At 60.8% G+C, this 14,218-nt stretch overlaps 1 protein-coding gene across 1 annotated transcript; it reads right to left on the bottom strand.

Moving 5' to 3' along the window:
* Positions 1-1,649: 1,649 nt before the first annotated feature.
* LOC144720417 (uncharacterized) lies at positions 1,650-12,733 on the bottom strand. Its single transcript, XM_078597196.1, has 3 exons — positions 12,611-12,733; positions 6,524-6,867; positions 1,650-5,415 (listed from the first exon to the last, which is right to left on the bottom strand). Exons 2-3 carry the CDS (start codon positions 6,645-6,647, stop codon positions 4,511-4,513), a joined length of 1,029 nt encoding a protein of 342 aa, XP_078453322.1. The 5' UTR covers positions 6,648-6,867; positions 12,611-12,733; the 3' UTR covers positions 1,650-4,510.
* Between the last annotated feature and the right edge of the window lie 1,485 nt (positions 12,734-14,218).

Below are 14,218 nucleotides of genomic sequence, written 5' to 3'. Positions count from 1 at the left end.
CTGCTTGTGGCCTTCTCCTCCACGCCCGCCAGACGTCTTGGAAGAGGCGGGCCGTGAGAGGTGACCACGGCTTGGGGAAGTCTTCGTCCAGCAGTGGATCGACCACAACTGATGATGATATTCTATCATCATCGACCTTTATTAAACCACTGCTGGATGAAGGCTTTCTCAGGCTGCCACCATCTCTCGCGATCTGGCGACGTAATCTACCTATGGCGCCTGCGCACGGGTTGATCTTATCGCTCAGTCTCCTCGGTGGAGGTCCTCTCAGACTCGTTCCACTCCTTGGCTGCCACTCCATGTTCAGTCTTGACCACGGGCCGTCGTCTCGCCGTGTGGGCGAGACGACGGTCTCTGATCCACATCCCTCTGCTCTATCTTAATTGGTACTGCTAATTTTGCCTCGTGTCAATTTGTAATCTCTTGTGCTGTGATCTGTTAATTTGTGCTGTGTGTAACCCACACTCCTGGGTCGTTCTCGTGCAACCGTCTGCCATTCTCTCAGTGTCCCGGCCTCTGCCCCCAATCATCTCCAACAAATTAAAAGTTATTTTGAATCTCCCATGTAATTCTCACACTTCGCCTCTCGTCCCGTCAACTCCACTAGCTTGTCGTTAACTCTACCGCTGTCTGCTAGGATACCTTTACATGCGTCTCGACATCTCTCCATGGCCTCGCTCCACCTGAACTCGCCTCTCTCATCTCTCTCTGTCTGTCTCTCCTCCTCCTCCCTGTGCCCAATTCCGTGTTCGGGTCTTCTTCCTCCTTGCACCCTCCACCGGCGTAACCTTCCCCTCCACATCAAGCAGCCCCCCCCCCCCCCTCCTCAACCTCCTTCCGTTCCTCTGCTAAAGCATCACCTCTTATCCATGGCCCATTATTTTCCTCTTCCCTCCCCTCGCCACTACTTCCCGTGCCTCCCCTACTCTTTCGTGATCCCTGGGTGCCCTCTATCACTGGCACTCATTCCTCAATACCTTGCACGCCCCTGTCAACTAAACCATTCTATTCTGGCATCGTTGTGTACGCTATATACATTAGAGTAATGTCCTCGTTATACGGCACAGACCATGTCAATGCAGGCGCTCTACACACTCACGCATCTCTCCCCATGATGTTTGCGCACTCGACGTGGTCCGCTCGGTGCCTTTTCGGTAGCGGCCGTGATTCTGAGCCCAAGTGACACGGCAGCTTTGTGCACTCGTTCACACCTCTCTGCTAGAGGCCACATCGCTGGTACTTTGAGCGTCACCACGTTCAGCTTTACAAAGACACGGAGACCTCCTCTCATTCTTCTCCTTGTCTTCTCTTTCACCCCGGTGCGCCTGCAATCTGACCTCGGGGACGCGCGCGTTCCCTGCATCCCGTGCCCGCCGACAGACGCGCCGCTGCCCTCTGCTGGAAGCCGATAGGACAGCACCTGGGGTAGGGTGGTCGCACACCCAGGCACTATCCCGGCTCGACCTGCTTAGCTTACAAGATGCGGGTGATTTGGACAGAGCGCCCCGATCACCGTGCATCCGAGCCTGGTTGTGTCCGCGGCCCCGAGGTCTCGGGGTCTCGAGGTCTCGGGGTCTCGGGGCGCTGCGGGGTCGTGGCGCCCCCCTCGTGGTAGAGAACGACTCGAGTCGCGGGTGACCCGCTTGGAGTTGGGAGCAGCAATTTTATTACAGCGGAGCGTGCAACCAAGCACACAAACACACGCGCCGTGTACACACAGCAGCCGTCATTTACCCACTCAGTGGCGGTCACGTTAACACGACGCTTGTGCCAGGATAGGTGCACGTCGAGGCGATCACGTGACGTGTGGGAGGCTCTCGCTGCTGGCAGGGAGAGACCCAGCCAGGTGCGCGGCACGGGCCGACTGACCAAGATGGCTGGCAGATGCACCTCCTGTGCTGCCCACTGTGCTGTGCTTGCACTTATTCATTCATACTAAAGACAAAGACACCCCCCCCCCCTCCTCCATAGCCTTTACCAGACTGTTGGAGCAAGGGCCGTACTGTTAGCGAGCACCTATAAGGGGCCGCAACGACGCCACGAGGGGGTGGAGTTGCCAGCGCCACGTCCGACCGTCTTTGTCTCCCCAGTGCTGATGTTCACACACCGCACCAGGCACTGATATCGGTCCACCTCGTTTCGAGGCCCAGGACATGTTCGGATATTCGTCACCGATTTTGGCTGCGAGCAGAAATCGAACTCAATTCGCCATGTTCGCAGCACATTGCGCTAACCACTGCGCCACCGCTCCCCCCACACATACACACACAGTGCAGTCTCTACCCACGTACGGGGCCCACCCCCAGTTTGTTGAGGACCACCCTCACATTGTTTCTCCCCGTGTCTCTCTCCTCGTCAGCATCACGTGTCTCTGTCTCGCCGTCTTTGTCTCTCCTCGTCAGCGTCACGTGTCTCTGTCTCGCCGCGACCTTCAGTCACCTGCCGCGGTCTCTTCTCTCGAACACGAAGCGGTGTGTCGCTGTTTACTGGAAGCGTTTTCGCCTAACGATCTAACGCCGAGAGCAGCACGAGAATACAACTTGCACGGGATAACGAGAGAAAGCTAAAAAGAACCACGTGAATATTAAAACTAGACCCGCGAGAAGCCAGTGGGGGGCAGCACCGCGTGATGGGGGGCAGCACCACGTGGTGGGGGGCAGCACCGCGTGGTGGGTGACGTGGTGGGGGGGCAGCACCGCGTGGTGGGGGGGGGGGGGGTCGAGATGCGAGGAGGCGACCCGGGATGCGGAGATCGCTCGAGAGTCGAGGGCAGTCGGGGGGTCAGGGGTGGGGGCAGCAATTGAGGGGGGTGGGGGGCAGCAATTGAGGGGGGCAGCAATTGAGGCGGGGGGGCGAGGGGATTCCCAGCCCCTCCCCCGCCACCCGCTATCGCCCACCCCCTAACTGCGCACGTGTACTTCATGTGTATACGTGGATCCATGTGCCTGTGTGTATATCTGTGTATGTATACGTGTGTATGTATTTCTCACTTGTGTGCATGCGCCTCTTGTGTCTGTGTATATGTGCATCTCTATGTGCTTCTACGTGTGTACTCATATCTACGTGTGTGTGTACACAGGTGTGTGTGTACACAGGTGTGTGTGTCTACCTATGTGTGCGTGCCTGTGCTCAGAGCAACCACAGCAGCACGATGCGCAACGCGCGGGTTGAGCTAGCAGGGGGGGGAGGAGGCGGGGGGGGGTGTTGATCCCCCGTGCTAGCTACCGCCTGTGTACCCCGCACACCACGTGTGCACCCCGCACACCACGTGTGCACCCCGCTGCTCCAGGCCGCGCCCGTGGCGGCCCGCACTGGCCACGGTGAGCCCGGGCGCGGGGCTGGGCCCCAGCCCGCACCCGGATCGTCCTTCCCCCACCCACCACCCCGGGGCTGAACGAGGACACCCCCCGCGCCCCTCCCTGGCTCAGGGTCCATCTGGGCCCAGCCCCGGGCGTGCGCAGTCCGCACCGGAGCCGAGCGGCTCGGGCCGCGGGGCGAACTCTGGCCCCTCGGCATCGTGCGGCGGGGTTCGCTCCGGGGGGGGGGGGGGGGGGGGGGCGGGGGCTTCGCACACCCCCGCTCCCCCCTCGCCCAGGGTCAGGGTGAAACCGCGGACTGTGGAGTCCCGGGGAGACCCCCCTTAGACGTGGGGGACCCCCGTGAGCGGGGTGCTGTGGCCGCTAGCCTGGACGCCACCGCCACCCTCGCCCCAAGGCGCCCACCTCGGTGCCCACCTCGGTGCCCACCTCGGCGCCCACCTCGGCGCCCACCTCGGCGCCCACCTCGGTGCCTACCTCGGTGCCCACCTCGGTGCCCACCTCGGTGCCCACCTCGGTGCCCACGTTCGCACGGCCTTGGCACGACGCGGCCGCGCGCAGCGACTCGGGAGGTGAGTCTCTCTCGTGGTGCTCGCAGTTTTGTGTTTAGTCGCCACGCGTGCCATCAACTCGGCTCATCGCTCCTCTGCCACCAGAATCGAACTGGCGGCAGCGGCGATGTTTATCGCCCGTGAACGCCCATGCGCTGTGGAGCAGACAAACGGCGACGAGAGTTCTGTCCCCAAGTGCAGGTTAGGGGTCGGGTTAGGGTGAGAGGAACAGCTGAAGGGCGATCGATGCGTCGGGTAGAGGTCGGTGGGGACGGAGCGAGTGATTGGCTATTGCGGCTCAGGTCAGGCTTACTGGGAGGGCAAGTGCCAGTGGCCGCTCGGCTGTCGTTGGCGTGCGTGAGGTGGAGAGCCGGACTCGGGGCTGGCGAGGTAGGCTTGAGCGCTAGGGGGTTGGCTATAGGGGGCTGGTGCAAGTGAATGGGAGGTTCGGGGTAGGGTTCACGTCTTCCGCGCCAATACCGCTCGCCCCGTCCCCCTTCTCCCCATGCCGGTGTTTAAAGCGCGTGCGTGCGTGCGTTGGAGGGGGGGAGTTGGGGGGGGGAGAGACAAAAACGGGCGGGCGGGCATTTGGGCGGAGGCAGCGGGTTCGAGCGCAGGCGACGAGCGTCCCGGTCGCGGGGGTCACTCGAACGCGCGTCTCACGGCGAGAATGAGCCCCACGATGACGGCCACGGCGGCCACGGCGGCGCCGCCGTACAGCAGGAAGTTGCTCTCGGCCGCGTGCGGCGGCGGCGCGGCGCCCTCCACCTTGGCTCTGGCTCCAGGCTCCGGCCCGGCTCCAGGCTCCGGCCTGGAACCTGGCACCGGCTCCACCGCCGGCCGAGGCTTCACCTCCTCCGCTGCCAGAGAGAACTCGGCTTCCGAAGATTTAAACTCGGACAGAGGCGCAAATCCTGGCTTGGGCTTAACCTCTGGTACAGGTTTAACTTCTGGGACTGGTTTAACCTCTGGAACTGGTTTAACCTCTGGTACTGGTTTAACCTCTTGCACTGGCTTTACCACTGGAACTGGCTTAACCTCTGGTACTGGTTTAACCTCCGGTACTGGCTTGACCACTGGTACTGGTTTAACCTCTGGTACTGGTTTAATTTCTGGAATTGGCTTGACCACTGGTACTGGTTTAACCTCTGGTACTGGTTTAATTTCTGGAATTGGCTTAACCACTGGCGCTGGTTTAACTTCCGGGATTGGTTTAACCTCTGTTTTCGGTTTAACCTCTGGCACTGGTTTAATTTCTGGAACTGGTTTAACCTCCGGTACTGGCTTAACAACTGGCACTGGTTTAACCTCTGGTGCTGGCTTAACCTCTGGGACTGGTTTAACCTCCTCCTCCTCCTGCTCATCATCCGGAAGTGGGACCACGTTGATTCTCTTCATCATCTCCTGGACCTGGGCGAGTCTGTTGAGGTCCTTGCTCAGGTCGAGCCCGCCGAAGGGGACCTGCCCGCTCTCCATCCACTGCGTGTGCACCAACCCCGGGGTCGCCCCCAGCTCCGCCGCTCCCAGCGCCGACACGGGCGCCTCCTCTGCGTGAAACGAGACAGGGCCCACGGCGCCACGGCCCGGGTCAGGGCCACCAAATCCGACCAACCTCGGCGCCGTTTCACGGCTAAAGCACACCGTGCGCGACGCAACCGTACACGACCTGTCGCGTTTTTTACGCTGGTTGCGCCGTGCCGATGCACGACCTTGCGAGTTAAAATTGTTTTGCCGCGAGTTTTGCTGTGACCGGGGAACGCAGTGGCCTCGGCCTTGGATAGATTTGGACAACGCGGTCAACATCCGCAACATGCCTCCATTGCTTGGAGGCAATGGAGGCATGTTGGGTGGCCGGTACGGCCGCGGGGTTCCTCCGACAGGCTCACGTGGTGCGGGCGCTACCCCCCGCGTAGACGCCTGCCGCTGGCACACTCGGCATCCACGGCGGGAGCGGCGTCGGTCCAGTTTGAACGCTCTCGTTATGAAGTCGCGTTTTAGACTCGCCCGCTCAGCCATCGACTCCACTCACTCACTCGTTCACCCGCTCAGCCACCCACTCGCTCGTCCGCTCACTCGTCCACGTGTACACTCCAAACCGCGTCGTGTCTGAACACAAGTCTACAGGTGCTGCACCAGTCTTGAGGGTGTACTGCAAGCTGGCCTCAATGTGTGTGGTAAGCTGTGCCTACTCCGTCCACACAAGGTCTCCCAGTCACAAGCCGCCTTGCTCCGCGGGTGCAACTGCACAGCGCTGCAGAAGCAGCAGCACACACACACACACACAGCTGTCTTCACACACACACACTCACCTGCCTCCACACACACTCACTCACCTGCCTCCACACACACACACACCTGCCTCTACACACACTCACCTGCCTTCACACACACACACACTCACCTGCCTACACACACACACACACCTGCCTCTACACACACACCTGCCTCCACACACACTCACTCACCTCCCTCCACACACACCTGCCTCCACACACACACACACACCTTCCTCTACACACTCACTCACCTGCCTCCACACAAAGACACACACCTGCCTCTACACACACACACACACACCTGCCTCCACATACACACACCTGTCTCCACACACACCTGCCTCCACACACACACACCTGTCTCCACACACACACACACCTGTCTCCGTGCCATCGCTGAGCTCCTCCGTCTCCACGTGGACGATGTCGGAGTTGGAGGACGAGTGGTCGCTCGGCTCCACGCCCACATCGCTCAGCTGCTGCCACGACTCCTGGGGGTCCATGGACGATGGGGGGCCCTGCCAGGAGCCGGGGCCCCCCCAAGGGCAGGGGGGATGCGAAGCCCCCTTCGTGGAGGCTGCCGTGTCCCGTCGCCGTGGCGACCGGGAGATCGGGCTCGCGCAGCGGTGACGGGTCTCCCTCAGAGGCGGGGGTTTCCATGGCGACAGAGATGCTCGGCGGCACGCGCTTTCGCTTGGTGACGTCACCAGGTGAGTTCAGCACCTGGGAGAGAGGTCACGACGGATGTGAAGCCACCGTGGTGTGAATTTGTCCTTTGGTATTTGGTGGCGCAGCAGTAACACTGGCACCTCGCAGCCAGAAGCCCCTGGGTTCGGGCGGTCGCCTTTCTGTGTGGAGTTTCCAAGTTCTGCCCCATGTCCTACACAATGCGAGTGTGAGAATGTGAGAGTGTGGAGTTTGTATGGGGAGTGGTACTGCAGCAGTTAGAGTTGCACTGCGCTATGAACCCGGCCACCTGAGTTCAATTCCCGCGCGCGACCCAATATTCGTGATGAATATCTGAACTGGTCTTGGGCTTTCCCTAGGTCGACTCGGCCTTAAAATCAGTACCTGGTAGTGGCGTGTAAACATCAGCACTTATCTCAATAGTTTGTTGAAGGCTACGTGGGGCATCTTTATCTTTGGAGTTTGTATGTTCTCCCTCTGTTCTGCTTGGGTTTCCCCCGCTGTCCTTCCATACAATGCAACTAGCCTGGGCCAAACAACTCAATCAATCTCACGCTGGCCCTCCTCTCCCAGAGAGAGCTTCTGCGTCTGTTGTGAGGACGGCCGAGGTTTTCACACGGCCCGGCCTTAGCCGGCTGGCGTAAGGTTACTGCGCTGCTGCACGTGGCCGCGCGTGGCCCGGCAGTGTTGGAGGCAGCAGTGAGGGTTGGTGGAGGCAGCAGTGAGGGTTGGTGGAGGCAGCAGTGAGGGTTGGTGGAGGCAGCAGTGAGGGTTGGTGGAGGCAGCAGTGAGGGTTGGTGGAGGCAGCAGTGAGGGTTGGTGGAGGCAGCAGTGAGGGTTGGTGGAGGCAGCAGTGAGAGTTGGTGGAGGCAGCAGTGAGGGTTGGTGGAGGCAGCAGTGAGGGTTGGTGGAGGCAGCAGTGAGAGTTGGTGGAGGCAGCAGTGAGGGTTGGTGGAGGCAGCAGTGAGGGTTGGTGGATCGTCGAGCAGGAGCCGTACCCTGGCTCGCCAGGAGAATGCAGCAGAGCAAGTGGACTCATCGTCATCTGTTTACATCTGTACCGGGATAGCGTGTTGCCCCCTCGCACAAACAAACAATACAAACAAACAATACAACAAACAAACAATACAAACAAACAATACAACAAACAAACAATACAAACAAACAATACAAACAAACAATACAAACAATACAACAAACAATACAACAAACAAACAATACAAACAAACAATACAACAAACAATACAACAAACAATATAAACAAACAATACAAACAACAATACAAACAAACAATACAAACAAACAATACAACAAACAATACAAACAAACAATACAAACGAGACAGAGCGCAGGGAGAGTGACTTGACCAGCAAGACCAAGGACAGTCGCCATCTGCCTGTACGCTCCCACGCCCGTGCTCTCCACCTACACCAACCCGCACTGACCACCGCGGTGAAGTATGGTCGATGAACCGCCACGACCCGCAAGGCACTGGGAGGCCCTGATCCAGCAGTGTAGTCACAGAGACGCTGCGCGCGGACACGACCCCCACCCCCCAGCCCCCTCCCTCCCCCCCACCCCCCCCAGCCCCCTCCCTCCCCCCACCCCCCAGCCCCCTCCCTCCCTCCCCCCAGCCCCCTCCCTCCCCCCACCCCCCCCTCCCCCCCCCACCCCCCCAGCCCCCTCCCTCCCCCCACCCCCCCAGCCCCCTCCCTCCCCCCACCCCCCAGCCCCCCTCCTCCCTCCCCCCAGCCCCCTCCCTCCCCCCACACCCCCCCCCTCCCCCCCACCCCCCAGCCCCCTCCCTCCCCCCACCCCCCAGCCCCCCTCCCTCCACCCCCCAGCCCCACCTCCCTCCCCCGACACCCCCCCATCCCCCTCCCTAACTCCCCCGCGCCTCCATTTGGGACTGCGTCGCAGTGGCCGGCCTGGCACCTCACGGACAAATAGACTGGCGGCTTCGGGTCTGAACCCTGGCGAGGAAGGTCGGGCGCAGAAGGGATCGTGACTGGGGGGACTCCCTTTAGCTGCTCCCTGAGCACAGATTAGTCAAACACCCTCGCGAACGACCGTGGTCGTTCTGTGGATATCCCTGGCACCGCCATAGGAATGTGGTATTTCCAGTAAACAGTAGATGAGCACCCCGTGACTGACTCATTAGCGCAGGTCGATGAATCCACGTAGTTGCGGCTTGAGGTCTCACAGGGCGGAGACCTCGTTTCAGAGCCTCGGGGACGGTTACCCTGCGTCCCAACAGCCTGCACGGAACAGCCTGCACGGAAACAGCCTGCACGGAACAGCCTGCACGGAACAGCCTGCACGGAACAGCCTGCACGGAACAGCCTGCACGGAACAGCCTGCACGGAACAGCCTGCACGGAACAGCCTGCACGGAACAGCCTGCACGGAACAGCCTGCACGGAACAGCCTGCACGGAACAGCCTGCACGGAACAGCCTGCACGTGAACAGCCTGCACGGAACAGCCTGCACGGAACAGCCTGCACGGAACAGCCTGCACGGAACAGCCTGCACGGAACAGCCTGCACGGAACAGCCTGCACGGAACAGCCTGCACGGAACAGCCTGCACGGAACAGCCTGCACGGAACAGCCTGCACGGAACAGCCTGCACGGAACAGCCTGCACGGAACAGCCTGCACGGAACAGCCTGCACGGAACAGCCTGCACGGAACAGCCTGCACGGAACAGCCCTGCACGGAACAGCCTGCACGGAACAGCCTGCACGGAACAGCCTGCACGGAACAGCCTGCACGGAACAGCCTGCACGGAACAGCCTGCACGGAACAGCCTGCACGGAACAGCCTGCACGGAACAGCCTGCACGGAACAGCCTGCACGGAACAGCCAATTCAGACTCCAAGCTCGGGTACGACTGCAGAGTGGAGACTTGAGGCTGGAGTTAGACTGCAGAGTGCGGGTTGGAGAACCCCCATTTACCGAGGACTGAATATTAGTGTCAAATATTCTTGGCGGGCAGCCACAAGGTGAACTCACACATCTCAGTCTGTTCTGGCACTGTAAGCAAGGCGCCCTTGGTCGTGACGGATGTGAGTGAATGTGCGCAGTGCTAAAATTGGACACGAATTGCTGCCGGATCGATGACTTCAGCGGCGCCCCTCTAGCAGCCGATCAGTGCTGCTAGGATTCCTCGCGCAGTGGCAGAGAAACGCGGTTGGCGGTGCGGCGCTCAAAAAACAACAAAACACCCAGGGCCCCCCACCACCCCCCCCCGCACTGTCCTCAACCCCACCAATCCTGCTCAACAGAGCCCCCACCCGCCCTCCTGGGCGTGGTGATATCGCCGCGTCTCTCCGCGCCATCAGCCATCGGCTCATTCACGCGTTCGCTCGGGACGAGCCGCGCGGGGTGGGGGAGACAAATGGGGGGGGGTGGGAGATGGAGGCGGAGCGGGGTGGAGCGGAGAACGGTCGTGCCAGGCAAGTTCGCCCACGGTGACATCACGATCATTATCAGCGGCTTCATAGAATCATCACTCTCAACGTCAGCACCGACAACTCTTTCCTAATCACTAATAGCAGACCGTCATCGTCTGCACCGTCATCACCAGCATCATCAGAAGCACCACCGACAACAGCGTGGTCGTTGAAGCGATTCCGAAGAGTATCAATACCAATGGACCGACAATCCCAGGCGAGTTAAGTCTCCCCGCGCCGTGACTTCCATGGGAATAGTTTGACAATCACCACGTTGGTCAGTGCCAGATGGTAGAGGCAGGGGAGGGTGGGGGGAGTGGTTCAGCACCAGTTCAGATAACCCTTGCCACTGATGTTGGCCGTGATCGGGAATCGAACCAAGTCGCTGGATTCATAGCGCAGTGTGCTAACCACTTTGCCACCGCTCCCCAAATAATCATCATCACTCTCAATCCTTCTCACCATCGTAATCAGACATATCATCATCAGCAGCAGCACATTCAATGGATCACATCATCACCATCACCGCCCCACGTGTCGCGCTGCTATTTATATCCCCCGATCCCCACTCCTCTCGGATTCGCGGGGCTCACGGGGTCCGTTTCCTTATTCGGCCCAGATCGCCAGGGCCCTGGGCTCCTCGTGGCGAGTATTCGATGATGTGTCTGGTCGCTCGAGGCTCGAATAGCACCAGAGGACAGAGTTATGGGCAGTCCGGGTCAGCAGCAGGGAGGGATTAGTTCGAGTCGGGACGAGGTGTTATGGCTTACGAGCCTGAGTCAGAGTTTGTATCGGGAGGAGGGTGGTCACAATCGGGGTTAGAATTGAGCCAGGGTTATGGGCGGGGTTACTGAGTTTCGGGTCGGGATAAGAATATGATCGTGGAGGATTGGGGTCAAGGTCAGGGTTGTGGTCAAGGTCAAATCAATAACCTGCACCAAGAGTCGTGGAGTATCACTGACCCCCCGTGCCGAGCTCCTCAACCTTCCCCTGACGGGGGCGATTCCGTCTCGAGCACTCCGCCGTGGACTTCCATCGCCAAGCGGCGCCGAGTCGGCCCCCAACGCGCCGCGCGGCCTCGTTTGGGCGCACGAGAGGCGAGGCGACGGACCGCCCCGCCCGCCACCCTCGATTCTCGCCCCCCAACCACCCCGCCCCTCGCTCTCCCGGGTGCGGGTCTCCCATGAGCTGCACGCGATGGGACTCCATGGCGACCCCTGTTGACCCACGTATCGTCCCCCCACCCCCAGCCGGTATCGATTAAGAGCGACGCCGTGTCTCACCCCACCCGGCGGCATTCCCCACCCCCCTCCCCCCTCCACCCCCTCCCCCTTCCACCCCTCGCCCCCCCCCCCGCGGCGCGGAATTTGCGCCCGGGCCCCCGACGCAGCTGCCAAGTTGGGCGCAACTCCCGCAGGAGGTTCCAGCCGCCTCCGCGCTCGACAAATTCCTGCCCACGTCTCCACCCCACGTCTCCACCCGCCACCGCGATATGAAACTCAGTCATTAATAATAGAAGCAACGCCACATACATCTACGATGGCCTCCACGAGTCTTCTCCAGACTATTTTTTTTGCAGGATCATGCGACATTGCTATGTTTGACAAACGCCATTCATCATTGCCTGGCACGTAGAAGTAAAACCGGAGGAGGGGTGGTGACGCTCAAAGCTCCGCACAGATAGGTTTAACAATCCATCACCGTCTTGCCATCTCGTAGCCACCTCGCAGAAACGCGTTGGTTGAAACTCTGTACGGGCAGGCGCGGAGTGGAGCTCGAATGCCAACAAGGCGACGCCTCCTCTCCAGCGGGTCCTCGTCAGGGGTCCCGAGAAGCCAGCGGAGAGGGCCGCGAGGTCTGAATGAGGCCACCACCTCAGGCCGCGTGCCCTCGGGGGTTCAGTCCGGCCCAGTCCCGCATCGCGAGGGTCCCCGCGTGCCCTCTGCCGCCAAGCGCGGCCCCGCATCACGGCCTCTCCCTGCGCTCCCACGCGCTCCCACGCCCTGCAACTCTCTCTCCCCTGATGCCACCGCCCTGCCCTCTCTCCCCACTCTTCAGCAGCGCGCCCCGTTGCCGCTGCAGCAGGCGGAGTCGCATGACTTTGCGCAAAGACCCCAAATAACCCTGGGGCCTACCGCGGGGCCGAACCCCCGTGACGGACCCCGCGCGGACCCCTGGTCGAAACTTTGAGTGACGCAGTAAGCGCGTTCAGCTAGCGGGGTCCCCTGGATCGCGCGGAACGGTGAGAGTTCAGATTTAGGGGGTGGGGGGGGGGTCCATCTCGGAGAAGCTCGTAAGGGGGGTCAGGAGGAGAGGGGAGCGCTCACCTGGAGGGTGGGTGGATGTGCGATGCGGCTGGGCGCTGCGGGGCGGCTGGGCGCTGTGCGTGCGGCGAGCGTCTCCGTCTCCTCCGCCGAGTGGGGCGGTGATGTCAGCAGAGGGGGGGGCACGCGGGCCGTGCGCTCCGCGTCACGCGCACGCGCGCGCTCACTCTCACGCACCGCACAAGACAAAGATGTCCCGTATAGTCTTGAACAGACTTGGGGCAAGAGCCGTGTAGCGAGCAACCTCGCTAACCGCTACATTACCGCTCTCACAAACGCACGCACACTCGCTGTCGGCAAGTTTCACGCACGCACGCGCTGTTACGCACGCCCTCTCACGCCCGCACACACGCGTGCGTACTCGTACGCACACTCGCACGCAAGTGTCCACGGCACCCATTGTCACGCACACTCATGCGCACACTACTGCGGGGTCTGGCATAAGGAAGGGAGCGATGGCGATAGATGTGTGGTGGCGGCATCAACGACATTGCCCCCATGACTGATTTAACTCGAGTGGATCCTCAGCTGAGTGAGGGGCACACGGAGGGGTGGGGGTGCGAGGATTGATTGCCATTTAGGGAGCCATCGGCCCCCAAACCCGCCAGAATCGCCACTGCGCTCTGGCACCCGCCACCCGCTCCACCACCGCTCCCCATGAACGCCAACACACACTCGCAGTCAGCCGTGCGGGGCCTATGCGTGACAGAGTGAGGAGCTTTCTCTGGCTGCATCCAGAGGGGGTGCTAAATTATCTTAGGGGGGCGGTGGGGTGATGGTAAAGTCTAATTGGGGGGGGGGCGGGGGGGGTAGGCGGCCGCGGGGGCCCAGGAAGGGAGGAGTCTGGTTGGGTGTGAGCGATAAGCGAAGGCTGGAGGAGGAGGGGGCTGGCTGGTCTATGGCTCTGCGCGTTCCTGAGCGCAGTCGTCATACACAGGGGAGTGGTGCGCATGTGTTCCTTCCCCCGTTGTTGTAGTGGCACGGTCCAGGCTTCCTGTAGCGATGCTTGGCTCGCGGGGGGGTTTGGTTGTACCACTGCCACGCGGGGGGTGCCGGAGGTTGTGCGCGAGCAGGGTTGTGGCCACGTGTCGCGCGGGGTCCCTGCTGTGTGTGTGCACTATATGGGGAGCGGTGGCACAGCGGTTAGCGCGCTGCGCTACGAACCCGGCCAACCGAGTTTGATTCCCGCTCACGGCCAACACCTCGTGACAATTATTTTAACCGGTCATGGGCCTCCGCTAGGTCGACTCAGCCTAGAATGAGAACATGGTGCGATGTGTAAGCATCGCCACCTCCCTCCCCCTTCGTGTGCCGATCCAGCCGTCATAGTTGCTCGCTATCAGCACTTGTCCCAATAATCTGTATTTGCGTACTATGCACGTGTCATCATGGTCAATCCGCTGCTGTATGAAGGCGTTCTAAGTCGCTAGCGATCTCCACCCAGCATCTTGCACACCAGCTAATGTCGTCGCTTCGCCTCAATGTGTGCTTGTCACACGGAAAGTCCCATTTGTCCAGTTACCCGGATAGTCTGCAAGATAGATCCGTGGATACATCAGAACAAGAACAACACCACGATGGAAGTAATCCGCTCGGAGGAGCAGCAACATC

Source organism: Lampetra planeri, chromosome 8, assembly GCF_965212315.1.
Source record: "Lampetra planeri chromosome 8, kcLamPlan1.2.h2, whole genome shotgun sequence".
NCBI classification, from domain to species: domain Eukaryota; kingdom Metazoa; phylum Chordata; class Hyperoartia; order Petromyzontiformes; family Petromyzontidae; genus Lampetra; species Lampetra planeri.
Note: the sequence above shows the minus strand (reverse complement) of the source record. Positions and strands in the feature narration are given on the sequence as shown.

What these genes read in the sequence shown, in the direction of transcription:
- LOC144720417 (XM_078597196.1), bottom strand. Translation starts at nt 6,647, where the DNA reads ATGGACCCCCAGGAGTCGTGGCAGCAGCTGAGCGATGTGGGCGTGGAG. An exon ending in CAGCGATGGCACGGAGACAG is followed by an intron (nt 5,416 to 6,523) that starts GTGTGTGTGTGT and finishes CGTTTCACGCAG; the next exon opens with AGGAGGCGCCCGTGTCGGCG.